Source organism: Erithacus rubecula (assembly GCF_903797595.1).
Source record: "Erithacus rubecula genome assembly, chromosome: 28".
Taxonomy (NCBI): Eukaryota; Metazoa; Chordata; class Aves; order Passeriformes; family Muscicapidae; genus Erithacus; species Erithacus rubecula.
Genome location: NC_136680.1, coordinates 3,352,179 through 3,368,499, shown reverse-complemented (window position 1 = coordinate 3,368,499; position 16,321 = coordinate 3,352,179). Strand labels below are relative to the sequence as shown.

Genomic DNA, 16,321 nt, shown 5'->3' with positions numbered 1-16,321 from the left:
AAACCAAGGGAAGGGGACATGGGGGGCACAGGGGGTGTGACCCTGTGCTCCTGGGCTGGCCCTGCCAGGGGCTGGCTTGGGAAAGGAGAAAGGGAAGTGTTTGGGGAAGGGGAAATGTTTGGGGAGGGGGAAAGGGAAATGTTTGGGGAAGGGGAAGGGATGCTCCGTGCTCCCCCTGCCCCACCCCAGAGCCTGCAGAGCCTGAGCAACAGGGCTGGAGCCTCTGCCAGCTGTACCCCAACAGCCAGACCAGGGGGGACCCCAACCCCTGGCACAGGTGCCAGGAGGAGGGCATGGAGTGGCACAGAGCCATTGGGAGGGGCAGGGGCCCAGCCTGGGGGGCTCCCCCAGTCCTGCTCTGCCAGTCTCAGCCCAGCGGGGTGAAAAGTTTGCTGCAAACTGGTTTGAGGGGAGACGTGCTGGGACCTGCTGGTGCCCACACCAGCCCTGGCTGGGAGCGAGGGATGGGATGGGATGGGATGGGAGGGGTGGGAGAGCCGGCACCCCCTGCTCTGCTGCCAGCCCTGGGAGGGGCCACAAACACCGAGATGGGGGCTCAGAAAGGCTCAATGGCCACCTGGGGGGTGGGGGGAATCCCTTCCTTCCTCCCTCTGCCATCCTGCACGGGTGAGCAGCACACCAGGATGCCTCAGCTCTCTCCTGCACCCCCTGAGCTGGGACCGTGCCCTCCCCAGCCCCGCCCTGTCCCTGAGCAGGGGGATGGACACCCTGAGGGGTCCCTGAGCTGCTGAGAGCTGACAGAGTGACAGCTCATCACAGAGCCAGCACGGGGTCAGAGTGCCCCAAGGGGAGGGATCCTGAGCCCCCAAAGGGAGGCAGGGGAGCACAGCTCAGCCCCCAGCCCCCCCCTGCCCACTGAACACTCCCCTGCCTCCCCCGGGGCAGGTGCCCACCCCAAAAGGCAGGAGGGAGACCCTTCCCAAGCTCTCCCTGACCCTGGATTGGCTCTGGCCCCTTCCAAGGGCAGCACTGGCTCATGGGGGTCCTGCAGATCCCACCCCACAGTACAGCCAAACCCAGCCCTACCAGGGGACAATCCCTGCTCCAGGAGAAACCCAATCCTGCCCCAAAGCCCCACTCTGAGCATTCCTGGCTGTTCCCGAGGCAGAGGCAGCCAAGACAAGCTCCATTGCAATAGATTTTTAAAAACTGAAGTCTTTATTAAAATTTTATCCAAATTTTGTAACAAAAGATACAAAAGGGCTGGAGATCCTTATTTCTGGGACTAGTCTGACCAATCAAAACCTGACAGTTACTAGGCTAATATAAAATCCATACAATCTGCTAAAAATGCAGGGAAAAAAATTAGAAGTAACTGCTGCTCTGACTTTTCTTTTTTCATTTTTTAAAATTCCTTAAACATTTATAAGTTACTCAGTTTGCATTTTACAGGATTAGTTCATCTCCGAATGGTCACAGCGACTGTACAATGCAAGAGACACCAGCGAGAACGAAGCGACAGGAACGGGGATGTGCTGCTAAACACCCCCCAAACCCCCCCGGGGAGGGGAGGGCTGGAGCCTCGGCCCCGGGGGCCCACGGAGCACCCGGAGCTCGCAGCGGGAATGCCACAAAGTGCCAGTGCTTGTCTGCACCCCCGGGCAGCAGCACAGCCTGTCCCACCCCACCCCGCCCTCCCTCCCCAGGGATGCGCTGCCCCGACACCTCTGGGATGGGGGGGAAGGTGGGAATGGGGCTGGGGTTCCCCAAATCCTCCCTCCAGCCTCCTCAGTGGCACCCCCAGAGCAGGGACACGAGGGAGGAGCTGGAGTTGTGTTGGAGGAGGAGGAGGATGCCCAGGCCAGGCTGGCAGAGGTGGCACTGGCTGGCAGAAGGACCCTGAGAATTTACAGGCTAACACGGGCTGCAGGAGCATCACAGTGATCGTGGCTGCACAGGCTGTACAGTGTGAAATGGAGGATGGAGGAGCAGTATCCCCTCACCTGCATTCCCTATCCCTTCCCAAAGCTGCTCAGGGCACTGGGAGCCACAAAACCCCCCTCACCTGGGACTTAGGTGGCCAATGGGAACAATGTTCCAGTTTATAAAACAAATAGGAAAGCAAGTGCAGGGCTACTGCAAGGTGCATCGGCAGAGGTACCAGGTCATGCAAGCAGCCCCTCCCTCCCTCCCTCCCTCCCTCCCCCAAAACCCCAGGCACCCCCATCCCCAGCACTAAAGCATCTTCAAGCATGTCCAAAGATCACATCACCATGATTTCAGATCTGAGACACCCTCAGGGATCGTTCTGAGTCCATGGAGATGAACCAGATTTTGCACCCGAGGTGGCTCAAAAAGCATCTTCAGCCCTGGGCTGAGGGCACGAGGGTGGCAAAGGCCTTCTGTGCTGGCAGGGTGTGAGCTGGAGCTCTGGGTCCAGTGTGGCACAGCTGATTTCAGACACACAGATACCCTAAGGAGGAGATTTTTTCTCTTTTTTTTTGATTTTTTTCTCCTTTTTTTTTTTTGTTTTTTTGTTATTTTTTTGCAAGCTGCTGCACAAACCACCGAACGGAGAAAAGCCTTTGGTCATGAGATACTTGTGAGAAAAAAGTGAGCCTTGTATGGAAGATTCCCCTGAATGCCTACAGTATTCTAAATCTTAAAAAAATATATTGTGGACGCTGCAGCCATACAAAGGGGGAGGAGGAGGAGTGGGAGACAGGGATTTACAGTCTCACACAGACACAATGGGGAGGTTAAGACAAGCACAGTCAGAGTCTGTAAAACTGATTGGCTCGCTGGGATCAGTCATCCTCATCATCCTCTTCATCCTCTGCATCTTCCTCTCCTTCATCCTCTAGACTTCGTTTTCTCTTCTGCCCACACGGATGGTCTGCAAAGAGAAGGGGGATTCACTCTTCCAGCCAGCCCAGGGAACAGCAGCTCAGCTGGGACAGACTGGCACCACTGGGGAGCAGATCCACCCTGCCCTGCTCCTCCTGGAAAGGTCTGGGCTGGCATGAGACACCAACAACTTTCTCTGCCCTCCAAGCATCTTGTATAACAGCTGAAAAGGGGATTTTTGTTGTTGTTGTTGAGCAGCCTCAAAAACACAGCATCTGCAGAACTCAGGCACTCCTGACCAAGCTCATGGCCCCTGTGCTGAGACCCTGGGTCAGTTTTGGGTCCCTCCTGACAAGGAGGACATTGAGGGGCTGGAGTGTGTCCAGGAAGGGAATGGAGCTGGAGCCCCAGGAGAGGCTGAAGGAGCTGAGAAAGGGGCTCAGCCTGCAGAAAAGGAGGCTCAGGGTGGCCCTTGTGGCTCTGCACAACTCCCTGACTCAGTCTTGTGCCAGGTAACAAGTGACAGGGGTAAGAGGAAATTTCAGCCTCAAGGTGTTCCAGGGGAGGTTCAGATGGGATCCTGGGAAAAAGTACTTCCAGGAGAAAGTGCTCAGGCATTGGCACAGGCTGCCCAGGGCAGGGGGGGAATCATCCCTGCTCAAAAATGTATGAATGTGTTACCTGGGGACAGGGGTCAGTGGTGAACACAGTGGTGCTGGACTCAGAAGATTTCCCAAACCTTAACAATTCCATGATTCATCCAAGACTGTTTGAATTCACACCAGCCACAACATTCTGTCAACTTTTATCTGATGTTTATGTTTGTTACAAGCACAGGAGCCTGGCCCCAGGCTCAGGTCTCACTGATGAGAGGGGAATGTGTCCCAAGAGATTCCCTCACACTCCTGTGACAGGAGCCCTGCTCCTGCATGGCCCATCAGTTCCCAGAACTGCTTTTCTTAGCAACTGACCTCTCACATTTCCCAGAATTACCCAGCATGGTTGGAATTTGGAGGTCCTGAGACCCCTCTCCCTCCCTGTGTGACCCCTGATGATGACACTGCACAGCACCAGCTTTGGCAGAAAAGCTGCAGCAACAACAGCCCTGCACTGAGGCTGGGGAAGCTCCAAAAACACCAAATATTTGACTGTTGAGGGAACTCTGCAAGAAATTGGATTGTTAGGACTCAACTCACCCTCCTCAGCTTCATCTTCTTCATCCTCCTCACCATCTTCCTCCTCATCTTCCTCCTGGAGTGAAAACAAGAGGCTTTGTTGCAAGAACCACAATCCCATGAGCAGTAACCCCAGCTTTCCTTCCCTCTCCCACCCCACTGAAGGCTCAGGGAGGCAGGAGGAGCTGCTGGTTCTCCAAGGGGATGGGGCTGCATGGATCCAGCACTCAGAGCCCAGGCCAAGACTGAACTGGAAAACTCTGGAGTTTTTGGCTCTTGGGAGTCCAGAGTGCAGGGAAAAAGCCAGAGTGGAAGGCAAACTGCTGAGATCTGTCCCTGAGAGGTTCCTGTGACACCTGGGTCACCAGACAAGGGACAAACACATGACCTGGTGCTGAACCAGTGACAGCCTCACCTCATCATCTACTCCATCCTCCTCCTCTTCACCTTCCAGATCATCGTCTTCATCTTCTTCATCATCAATGACTTCTTCATCCAAATCATCTTCCTCCTCATCATCCTCCTCTTCCTCACCTTCTACCAAAAGGGAGAGGGAGGGAAGTGCCCCAGTTCCCAAATCCAGCCACCCCTCACCCCTTGGTGCTGTGTGAGCAGCAGGCAGGGCTCACAGAGCATGAGGAGGGACAGCACCAAGCCCTGTCACCCCCCCCAGCCCCTGCTCCAGTGCCAAACCCACCCAGAAACAGAAAAGGGGTCAGTGCCCAGCAATCCTCACCTTCCCCATTCTCATAATCATCCTCCAGTGCATCCCCATCTGCCTCAGGGTCTGAGTCAGGGGCCTCCTGCTCGTCTGCATCGAATCCATCCAGGTAGGTGAGCTGGGGCAGCAGGGCGAACACGCTCTCCCGGTAGTTGATCAGCATCGTCACCTCACAGTTGAACAGATCCAGACTGCGGAGGTTTGGCAGCTTTTTCTGCAAAAAATTAAGATTGTTTTCAGCACAAATAGCCAAGGCAGGGTGGATGGGGCTCTCCCCAGGTCCAGCACTGAAGTGGTTCTATTCTGCTCAAATAGAGGAGTCGCTGCTCCTGCTCGTTGTGGACACAGAAAAAATTCTGTCCAGCTCCTCTGTCCTGGCTTCCCTTTCTGGAACAAACACTCTGTGTATTTGCAGATCTTTCTTTGTTTTGAAGAGGCCCAGCAAGCTCAGGAGCAGCTGAGCTGGACTCATCCTGCTCAAAATACCAGGCAGAGCTCGGGGAGAGCTGCAGCCTGGGTGCCCTTGGCACAGCCCATCACAGCAGGCACCACGCCAAGGGAAGGAGGAGCAAAACAATCCCAAATTCCTTCTGGAGGGAATGGATGCACAAACCAGCCAATGAGACAAATGATCTGTGTCAGACCTTCCAGGTGTCCCTCACAGCAAGAGCCCTCCTGGGGCAGCTCAGATGGAGCCTCAGAGGCTTTTCCAGCCTCACTGGCCACTCTGGGAATGGGACCCTGCAGTGCTGGCACAGCAGAACCTTCAGGCTGATGTGACTGATGCCTTCACTGGTGTCCAGTTACCTCATTCCATGACACCCCAGGTGCCACCTACCTCCAACTGCCTCCAACCTTTCCTGGTCCCTTCTCAGATGGGCACTGAGCATCCACAGTTTTACTCATCCAGCCCCATTTCACGCTTCTTTTAGCAACTGGCTGCTGCTTTTCCAGACTGAGGAGCCATTAACTACTGGCCCAGCCTCAAACTGGGATCAAATCTGTTCCCATCAGAACCACGAAGTGCTGTTGGAACAGTTACCAAGACGTTGGATTCCTGCTGCACAGCCCCATTCCCCAAAGGAAACGTCATCCCTGGGATTCCAGCACAGCCTCCACTCACCAAGGGCTCCAGGGTATTGATGTCTTTGATCTTGTTGCCACTTAGGTTCAAGTGTGTCAGGTTGGGAGTTTTCTCTGCTAGAACTTCAAGGCCACCAGAAATCCTATTATCACTCAGCTCCAGCTGAAGGGAGGGAATATCACATGGTCACCAAGTGTTTCAGCTCGTGATAGAGGGAAGGAAATTGCCCTGAGAACTGGGCTGCAGTGAGCACCCAAATTTCAGCTCACAGAGCAGCAGGTCAAGTTTGCCCTCAAAACCCCTTTCCCTCAGGGCCACAGCACTGCCAGCCACCCCCATGCTGGTAAGTGCTCCAAAATCCAAAATATTTATGGTGTCATGAAACTTCAGACAGCAGCACAGGAGCAAAAAAAGCAAGAGAGGAAGGGCAGCAAACACCTGAGGAGCTCAGAAGGGTTTTGTAGCTCATTAAAACCCACCCCTCACTTGCTCAGAGAGTGAGCAAAGAGCAAAATTCAAGGGCCTTTTTCTGGTAAATACAGAAAGAGCAACTGCCAGCAGGGGAGCAGAGCCCTGACTCACCTTACGGAGCTTGTTGAGTTTGGGGAGGGTGGACAGGGACAGCAGGTTGATGTTGATCATGCTGAGGAACTCCAGGTTCTCAAAGTCTGAGGAGAGACCGACCACCTTGCCATCCTCTGAGCGGCAGTTATCCAGAACCAGCTCCTTCACCTGCACAGGGACAGCCACAGTGTCACCAAGGGACAGCCACACTGCCACCAAGGGACAGCCACAGTGCCATGGGAACACCCACACTGCCATGGGGACACCCAGACTGTCATTATCCCTGGCACAGGGACACCCACACTGCCATGGGGACACCCACACTGCCACATCCCTGCCATGGGGACACCCACACCGCCACCATCCCTACCACAGGGAGACCCACACTGCCACAGGGACACCCACACTGTCACAGGGACACCCACACTGTCACAGGGACACCCACACTGTCACCATCCCTGCCACAGGGACAGCCACACTGCCACCAGCCCTGGCACAGGGACACCCACACTGCCACAGGGACACCCACACTGTCACCATCCCTGCCACAGGGAGACCCACACTGCCATGGTCCCCCCAGCCTCTCAAGGTGACATCCCCAACACATCCAGAGCACAGCTGTGCCTTCAGCTCCTCCTCCCTCAGATTTAAAGCCAAAGAACTTTCGGTGACAGTCCCTCACTGTGGTTGGGGTTTCACCCTCTCAGCACAAGCCACCAACACACTCCTGCTGTCCCCAGCAAGGTCCCTCCTCCAGGAAGCAGCACGCAGGGGTTTGGAACCATGAGGTCACATCCCAACACATCAATAAAGCTTTGAGAGTCCTGCTTCAGGCTCTGCTAGCCAGGGACCAAACAAGGTCACTGGGATTGTCCCCCACACCACAGGGGTGCCAGGAATCCTGTCCCCAGAGGATTGACCTCCCTGTGTCCAGTGAGGTGACACAGGTGCCTGGGCAGGGCTCAGCACATGAGCTCAGCACCTCAGGCTGGTGACACAAGACCACTGATGGCATCAAATATTGTGGCCAGCATGGATTCCACATCCAGGAACCTTCAGGACCAGGCAGGAATTCAGCACATGAAGGAATCAACCCCCGAGTGCCACCAGGGCCACCAGGCACCAGCAGAGAACTGCTGCCCCCAAACACCTGGGGGGAAACACCCCTGTCCCCCCAGCCCCCAGACACAGCCCCAGCTCCCACAAACTTCCAAAACCTGCTTTCACCCCACACATTCTTGACAGTGAGATGCAAAAATGAGCCTTGGCCAGCAGGCTTGTGGCGCTCTCCAAATTCCTCCTTCGCAGCGCTCCCATTTTACTTCTCCTGCTCACATCAGCCAACTATTAGGGAATCATTTTAAAACCTCTCTGCCTCCCCACGGGGAGAATCTGGGGGCTGCTGTGCCATCTTTGCCACCTTCACAGCACGAGCTCAGAGCGAATTATCGCTTCAAACTCCTCAAGTGGAATGGTTGCTTGGGGGTTTGAGTGAGGCTCTGCCACAAGTTTTGGAGCGGAGTGTGTTTTGCTCCCAACACACAGAAAAGGCTCCAGCCAAGCTGAGACTGTCACCGTGGGGATGTGAAGGTGGCAAAGGCCAGACCTGGGTGGCTGCAGCTGTGCTGTGTGGGCACAGAGCTGAGCCTGAACTCCACCAGGGTATCGTGGAATGGTTTGGGTGAGAAGGGACCTTCAAGCCCATCCAGTGCCACTCCTGCCATGGCAGGGCCACCTTCCACCGTCCCAGGCTGCTCCAAGCCCCATCCAGCCCGGCCTTGGGCACTGCCAGGGATCCAGGGGCAGCCACAGCTGCCCCGGGTGAGCTGTGCCTAACCCAGCCCAGCCCAGCTTTAGCCCAGGCTGGGCCCAGGACACGCTGCAGTTCCAGGGACACCCAGCCCTGACCCCGCTGGCTCTGCAATTCCTGGCGTCGCTCCACGGGCACCGGGTGCTCGCAGCTCCTCCTGCCCAGCAAATCCGCTTTAATCTCCACCCAAAGCCCCGCTCACCGCCCGCTCCCCCGTGCTCGGGTGCCACGACACCGAGGGGACACTCGGGGACAGGGAGGGACCGGCCACGGCCCAGCGGGATGGGCAGAGCCAGGGAAAGGGAGATCCAGGGAAAAGGGAGCGGGGAGATCCAGGGAAAAGGGAGATCCAGGGAAAAGGGAGCGGGGAGATCCAGGGAAAAGGGAGCGGGGATGGGGAGAGCCAGGGAACAGGGAGGTGGATAGGGAGATCCACGGAAAAGGGAGCGCGGAGATTGAGGGGAAAGGGAGAGCCGGGAAAAAGGGAGCCGGGATGGGGAGATCCAGGGAAAATGCAGCAGCCAGACCCAGGGAAAGGGAAGCTCCAGGAAGGGGCGGCCGGAGGTAGAGAAGAGCCGGGCATGAGGCGGCCCCGCGGGCGGCAGCGGAGGGCACGGGCGGCCCCAGCGGCAGCTCAAGGCTCATGCCCGCAGCCCGCAGCCCTTCCCCGGCGGAGCTGCCCGCGGGATCCGCTGCGGGCCCGCCCGGCCCCGCTAACATGGCCGGGCCGCCATGGCCGCGCGGGCCGCCCCGGCCCGGCCCCGCTGGCTCCGCTCCGCCGGGCCCGGCCCAGCCCGGCCCGGCCCGGCCCTGCCCGCCCCGCTGCCCCCGCGCCCCTCCGCGGGCCGGGCCAGGCCGCTCGGGCCCCTCCGCCGCCCCAGCGCGGCCCCGGTGCGGGCGGGCCCCGCCGCGCACGTGCGCGCCGCCATGCCGGGGCCGCGGGCCGCGCGGGAGGGAGCGAGCGAGCGCTCCCGCCGCCGCCAGCGCCGCGCCCGCCGCTTCGAACCCGCCCGGGCCCCGCCGCGCGGGACCCCCGCCGGCCGCGCTCCCGCCGCCGCCGCCCCCCGCCCGCAGCACGTGCCGCCCGCCGCCGCGCTCCCCGCCCGCACCTCGCTCGGCTTCTTGTTGCGCAGCTCCAGCGTCAAGCGCTTGTCCATCTCCATGCTCGCTCCGCTCCGCCGAGCCCGAGCCGCGCTGCGCTCGCTCCCGGTGCCGCTCCCCCGGTGCCGCCGCCGCCGCCGCCGCCCGGCCCCGCCGCGCTCGCGCTCCCGCCCCCCCCCGCGCGCGCCGCCGCCGCCCGGCGCAGGAAGAGGCGCCAACAGCAACAAAGGCGCGCGCGCCGCGCCCCCCCCCCCGCCCGCGCGCGGCAGCGCCCCCTGCCGGCACCGCCCGGCGCCGCGGGTTCGAGTCCCGGTACGGTGGGTTCGAGACCCGGTACGGTGGGTTCGAGTCCCGGTACGGTGGATTCGAGTTCCGGTACCGAGGGTTCGAGACCCGGTACGGTGGGTTCGAGTCCCGGTGCGGTGGGTTCGAGTCCCGGTGCGGTGGGTTCGAGACCCGGTACGGTGGGTTCGAGTCCCGGTACGGTGGGTTCGAGTCCCGGAGCTCTGTGCCCTCCGGCGGTGCCACGTTCCAGAGGCACGTTTCTGTCCCCAGGAACCGTGTTCCCATCTGCAGTGCCACACTCTGATCATCAGATGTGTTCCAGTCCCCAGCACAGCATTCCCAATCTCAAGCACCACAGTTCCTCCTCCACAATAACATTCCCATGCCCAGGTACCATGGCTCCTTCTCCAGCAGCTTGTTCCCATCTCCAGAGCTACATTCACATCCCCAGGTGCTGTGTTCCAGTCTGCAGCACCATGTTTCCATCCTCAAGAACCATGATTCCTTCTCCAGAGACACTTTTCCATGCCCAGGTACCACAGTTCCATCTCCAGAGTCATTGTCCCATCCTCAAGCACTGTGTTCCCACTGCCAGGCATTGTGCTCCAGTCTCCTACACTGTGTTCCAATCTCCAGAGTCACATTCCTGACCCCAGGTACCACAGTTCTTTCTCCATCACCATGTTTCCATCTTCAGAGCCATGTTGCCATCCTCAAAGGCCATATTCCCACCCCTAGGCACTATGTTTCCTTCTCCAGAGCCACATTCCCATCCCCAGGCACTATGTTCCAGTCTCCAGCACCACGTTCCCATCCTCAAGCACCATGATTCCTTCTCCAGAGTCACATTCCCTTTTCCCAGATACCACAGTTCCATCTCCAGAGCCATGTTCCCATCCTCAAGCACCATGATTCCTTCTCCAGAGCCACATTCCCTTTTCCCAGATACCACAGTTCCATCTCCAGAGCCATGTTCCCATCCTCAAGCACCATGATTCCTTCTCCAGAGCCACATTCCCTTTTCCCAGATACACAGTTCCATCTCCAGAGCCATGTTCCCATCCTCAAGCACCATGTTCCCATCCCCAGTACTGTGTTCCAGTCTCCAGAGACACATTCCCAGCTCCAGGCATCGTGTTCCAGTCCCCAAGCACTGTTCCCATCCCCAAGCACCACAATCCCTTCTCCACTCCGTGCTCCCACCCCCAGGTGCCTCTGGCACCCTCCTGACCCTGGAGGGTGCAGCCAGGTGGGGTCAGACTCTTCTCCCAAGTCCAAGGCACAGAACAAGAGGAAACAGCCTCGAGCTGCTCCAGGGGAGGTTTAGATTGGAGATCAGCAGAAATTCCTTCACAGAAAGGAAGGTCAGGCACTGGGACAGTACCCAGGGCAGAGCTGGAGTCACCATCCCTGGGAATGCTCAATGTGTGGATGTGGCACTGGGGGACATGGATTAGTGCTGGCCTTGGCAGTGCTGGTGTCATGGTTGGACTCAATCCCAGAGGGCTTTTCTGACCCCAACAATTCTTTGATGCCATGTTCCCATCCCAAACTGTCCTGTCCCCAGTACCACATTCCCATCCCCAGGGCCACGTTTCTGTCCCCAGGGTTATGTTCTCATCCCTAGTGCCACATTCCAGTCCCCAGAGATACTTTTCTATCCCCAGTGCCACTTTCCCATGCCCAGTGTCATGTTCTTGTCCCCAGTGCCACATTTCTGTCCCCAGTGTCACATTCCCATCCTTAGTGTCATGTTCCTGTCCTCAGTGCCACTTTGCTGTCTCCAATGCCACATTCTCATTCCAAGTGCCAGTTCCCATCCCCAGTGCCACTTCTCTGTCCCCAGGGCCACATTTCCATCCCCAGTGCCATGTTGTTGTCCCCACTACCACATTCCTGTCCCCAGTGCCACTTTGTTGTCCCCACTGCCATGTTCTTGTCCCCAGGGCCATGTTCCTGTCCTCAGTGCCACTTTCCTGTCCCCAATGCCACTTTTCTGTCTCCAGCACCACATTCCTATCCCCAGTGCCACATTCCTGTCCCCAGTGCCACTTTGTTGTCCCCAGGGCCACATTCCTGTCCCCAGTGCCACAGTGCTGTCCCCCTGGCTGGCCCCTGCCCCAGGCTGTGCCTGCCTGCAGGCCAGGCTGATAAAGGCAGGGTGTTGGTCGGGCTCTGGGCTGAAGGAAGGACGAGATAACAGCGGGAACTCCCCGCCACTGCAGGGCTGGGTGATGTTTTTCCCTTCCCTCGTGTGACAGGAGCACACAGAGCCCTGGGCTGGTCCTGGCAGCCAGGAGTTCCAGAGGCTGGAATGCTGCTGGCGTCACAGGGGCCAGGACAGGGCCAGCAGGGCAGTCACTGCCCGTGGCCCAGGAGGTGGCCTTGGGCTCTGCTGTCCTTCCAGGGGGTGACACAGCTGGTGGGACCCCCTGCAGGGCTGGGGAAAGTCCCCCCCTAAAGACACAGGGCCACCAGTGCCAGGGACCCCACACAGGAGCAGGATTCCTGCAGGATTTGGGCACTGCTGCCTGCCACTGCATTCAAAACTGCTGAAAAAGGAGCCAGAGAAATCTCTCTGATCCACGACCAAGGCTCCAAGTAAACAGGAACACGAGGGCTCCCAGGCCAGGCCCCATCGTCCCTCATTGTCCCCTCTGGCAGAGGGCCACCAGCCTGCCTTGTATGGCAGGAAATGGCTTTGTGGGCCACTGGGGGTCATTTCTGCCACTTGGCTCAAACACCAGCCTGCTCTCACTGGGAGGAGCAGAACGCTCAGCAAAGGGGCTCAACTCCAAAGGGACCAAGCCCACTCTTTTTCAGAGCAGATAAGGGGTATCTCTGCACAGAAAAATTGGCTTTAATGTGTTATGGCACATCTGTGACTTCTCTTGCTGAACTCAGCTCGGTTTGTCCAAGCCAGAGAGCTCCCAGCCAGTGGGGCACACAGCAACTCCCCCTCCTTGGGGAGGCCCTAAGGAGCCACCCAAAACCACCCAAAAACACCCCAAACCGCCCAGTTCTGGGGCTGTGTGGAGTCGGGCAGAGGGGACAGAGGATGAGATGAGTTTTGGGGGCACTGAAGGAGTGGGAGAACAACCCAGGGACAACCTCTGAGTGCCCTGCCCAGCTCAGTCATATCCCATGGGTGATGCAGGGAAGGGGTTTGGAATCACAGAATTTTTTAGGTTGGAAAAGAGCTTTAAGATCATCGAGTCTAACCACAAGATCAAGGCCAGGCTGGACAGGGTTTGGAGCAGCCTGGGACAGTGGGAGGTGTCCCCATGACAGGGGGGTGGCACTGGATGAGCTTTAAAGCCCTTTCCATCCCAAACCATTCTGTGATTTGATGATTCTATAACCATCGAGTGTGGCCACAATAGGGAGGTTCGAGGCTTCTCTGGCCCTTTTCAGCTCCACCAAGCCCCACTCTTGGGGCCAAAGCCAGGTCCCAGCAGCCCCGGGCAGCGCAGGCGGGGGATGCTCGGAGCCATCCCCGCTCGCTGATCTGCATTTGTTTGAAGGTTCTTTCACGTCCCCTTTGAGGCTCGTTTCCTGTTCTTTGTAGCAAACAATGGCCTGTCCCCCCCGCCCCGGCCGGGGTGGCTTTATCTCCCCTCCCCTGGGCCGCGCTCCCTCGGGAGCTGAGCTCGATGTTTGCCTTCCAATAAAAGCCCCGCTCTGCTCGCCCCGAATGGATTTGAAAGCTGCGGCTTGCCGGGGATGCCTGCGAGATGCATTTGCGGGGATGTCGGTTCTCTGCGCTCGGGCAGATTAACTCCAAGCCGGGAATTTACTGCGGGTGGCAGCGCTGGGAGGCTGCAGTGGAACTGCTGACACGGGTTGAAATTCAGGTCTGGAGCTTTTCAGGCAAGCTGGAGCACAGATGCCGGGAAAAAACGTATTATCTGTCTGTTATACAACAATATCACCGGGCTGTGTTTTGCAGGGTTTAACTGCTTCGTTCCTGGCCCGGTGTCTCCTCAGAGTCCCTGGGGAGCTCTGGCTGTGCCACAGGAGCTGCTCAGCACGGCTTAAAGGGATCCCCAGATGTCCCTGTGGCTGCAGATCCCCAGCAGCCAGGAGAGCCAGGGGTGCTCACCTGGAGAAGAGAAGGTTCCAGGAGAGCTCAGAGCCCCTGGCAGGGCCTAAAGGGGCTCCAGGAGAGCTGGAGAGGGACTGGGGACAAGGGATGGAGGGACAGGACACAGGGAATGGCTGCCACTGCCAGAGGGCAGGGCTGGATGGGATGTTGGGCAGGAATTGTTCCCTGGGAGGGTGGGGAGCCCTGGCACAGGGTGCCCAGAGCAGCTGTGGCTGCCCCTGGATCCCTGGCAGTGTCCCAGGCCAGGCTGGACATTGGGGCTGGAGCAGCCTGGGACAGTGGGGGGTGTCCCTGCCCATGGAATTACGTGGAATCTGGAATGGGATGGTCTCCAAGGACCCTTCCAACCCAACCACTCTGGGATTCCAGGATAAGGCAACTGGCTCCAGAGACCCTCAGGGCAGTTTGGGAATGGGCAATGGATGTGCAGTGATCTGCAGAGATGGAGGATGGCGCCAACTGTAACCAACCTCACTGAAGATTTACAAGCCAATAAAGAATCTGTTGAGATATAAAAAAAAACAAACCCCAGAACAGTTCTGTGCACCCCAACCACTCCCAAGGAGGAGGCAATGAGGTTCATGCAGGCCCTGGTAGCCCTTACAAGAAACTGCTAAAATCCTGGATTGGTTTGGAGTGGAAGTCACCTTAAAGATCATTTAGTTACAATGCCTGTAACTTTGTTTCTCTGGGGAAGATCAGGGATCTAAAGCTCTCAGGAAGGGACCTTAAAGATCATTTAGTTACAATGCCTGTAACTTTGTTTCTCTGGGGAATATCAGGGATCTAAAGCTCTCGGGGTACCCTGAGTCCCTCCTTTTCCCCTGTATCCCATATTCCCCCGTGTCCCATATCTTCCTTCTGCCCCCAGATCCTGATCTGCCCTCTCCCCCTGCCCTGGGTGCTCCTTTTCCCCCATATCCCAGCTCCTGCATCTCCTGCTGTACCCTGATCTCCCCTTACTTGAATCCCTCCATTCCCCCCACCCCAATCCCGTTTCCCCATATCCCAATCCCCATTTCCCTGTACTCCAATCTCCATTTCTTGTACCCCAATCCCCCATTTCCCATACCCCAAACCCTCATTCCCCATATCCCAATCCCATTTCCCTGCACCCCAATGCCCCCATATCCCAATCCCCCATTCCCCATACCCCAATCCCCATTCCCTATATCCCAATCCCACTCCCTGCTCCCCAATCCCCCATTTCCTGTACCCCAATCCCCGTTCCCCGTACCCCAATCCCCGTTCCCCGTACCCCAATCCCCCATTCCCCATACCCCAATCCCCCATTCCCCCATTCCCCATACCCCAATCCCCATTCCCCATACCCCAATCCCCCATTCCTTATACCCCAATCCTCCATTCCCCATACCCCAATCCCATTCCCCATACCCCAATCCCATTCCCCATACCCCAATCCCCCATTCCTTATACCCCAATCCTCCATTCCCCATACCCCAATCCTCCATTCCCCATACCCCAATCCCATTTCCCCACACCCCAATCCCCCATTCCCCATATCCCAATCCCCCATTCCCTGTACCCAAATCCCTCATTCCCCATACTCCAATCCCCCATTCCCCATACCCCAATCCCTCATTCCCCATATCCCAATTCCCCGTACCCCAATCCCATTCCCCGCACCCCAGTCCCGTTCCAATCCCGTTTCAATCCCGTTCCAATCCCGATCCCCGGCTGCACCGCTGCCCCGTTTCCCGCAGGGGGCAGCACCGGCCCGGCCATGGGGGGGTCCCGGGCCGCGGGGGGGGCGGGGGCTCCGGGGGACCCCGGGATGGGGCGGGGGAGCAGCGAGACCCCCGTGCAGGGGCTGTGAGCAGGGCTGGGCCCCGAGCTGACCCCGGGCACCGGGTCCTGCTTTGGGATAACGCGGCTGCTCCCGGCCCGGCGCTGCCACCGTGGGATGTGCGACCCCCGGGGAAGGAGGTTCGGGATTTTTGTGACTCGGGCGAGGCGGAGGCGACCCAAGAGTTTGGGTGGCACCAGGGTCACTCCAAGCACTTGGCAGAAGGGTCCGAAACGGGAGCTGAGTCCAACCCAGCAACACCACGGTCACCACCAAGCCGTGTCCCCAAGTGCCACATCCACTCTGCTTTCGAGCATCTCCGGGTTGGGGACCCCAGCACTGCCCTGACAGCTGTGCCAGTGCCTGACGCCCCTCCCGAGCAGGAATTTCTCCCAATATCCGATCCAAACCTCACCTGAGGCTGTTCCCTCACCTCCTGTCCCTGTTCCCTGGAGCACAGCCCGACCCCCCTGGCTGTCCCCTCCTGTCAGGGAGTTGTGCAGAGCCACAAGGGCCCCCTGAGCCTCCTTTTCTCCAGGCTGAACCCCTTCCCAGCTCCCCCAGCCCCTCCTGCTGCTCCAGCCCCTTCCCCAGCTCTGTTCCCTTCCCTGGACACGCTCCAGCCCCTCAGTGTCCTTCTTGGGGTGAGGGTCCCAAAGTGTCCCCAGGATCTGAGGGGTGTCAGCAGTGCCAGCACAGGGGACAGTCACTGCACCCCTGATCTGATCCAGGTGCCATCAGCCCTCCTGCTCCCGTGGGCACACACCAGCCCCTGTTCAGCCACTGCCTCTTTGCCCTGCAGTAATTAGCTCTGACCTGCAGTAATTAGCTCTGCCCTGCAGTAATTAGCTGTGGATTCTG

The 16,321-nt window shown here is 58.4% G+C and overlaps 1 protein-coding gene across 2 annotated transcripts in view; it reads right to left on the bottom strand.

Annotated features, from left to right (window-relative positions):
• Positions 1 to 1,156: 1,156 nt before the first annotated feature.
• LOC306813304 (acidic leucine-rich nuclear phosphoprotein 32 family member B-like) overlaps positions 1,157 to 16,321 on the bottom strand; it is a 37,862-nt gene continuing 22,697 nt past the window's right edge. The window contains exons 2-8 of one of the 2 annotated variants that reach the window (XM_079328627.1): positions 9,272 to 9,399; positions 6,371 to 6,520; positions 5,828 to 5,950; positions 4,720 to 4,918; positions 4,399 to 4,520; positions 4,005 to 4,059; positions 1,157 to 2,857 (exon numbers count right to left, since the gene is read on the bottom strand). In XM_079328627.1, coding sequence (XP_079184753.1) covers positions 2,769 to 2,857; positions 4,005 to 4,059; positions 4,399 to 4,520; positions 4,720 to 4,918; positions 5,828 to 5,950; positions 6,371 to 6,520; positions 9,272 to 9,325 — 792 coding nt within the window. In that variant the 5' untranslated portion in view covers positions 9,326 to 9,399 and the 3' untranslated portion in view covers positions 1,157 to 2,768. The remainder of the gene's footprint in view (positions 2,858 to 4,004; positions 4,060 to 4,398; positions 4,521 to 4,719; positions 4,919 to 5,827; positions 5,951 to 6,370; positions 6,521 to 9,271; positions 9,400 to 16,321) is intronic. The other variant, XM_079328628.1, reaches the window with a different exon arrangement.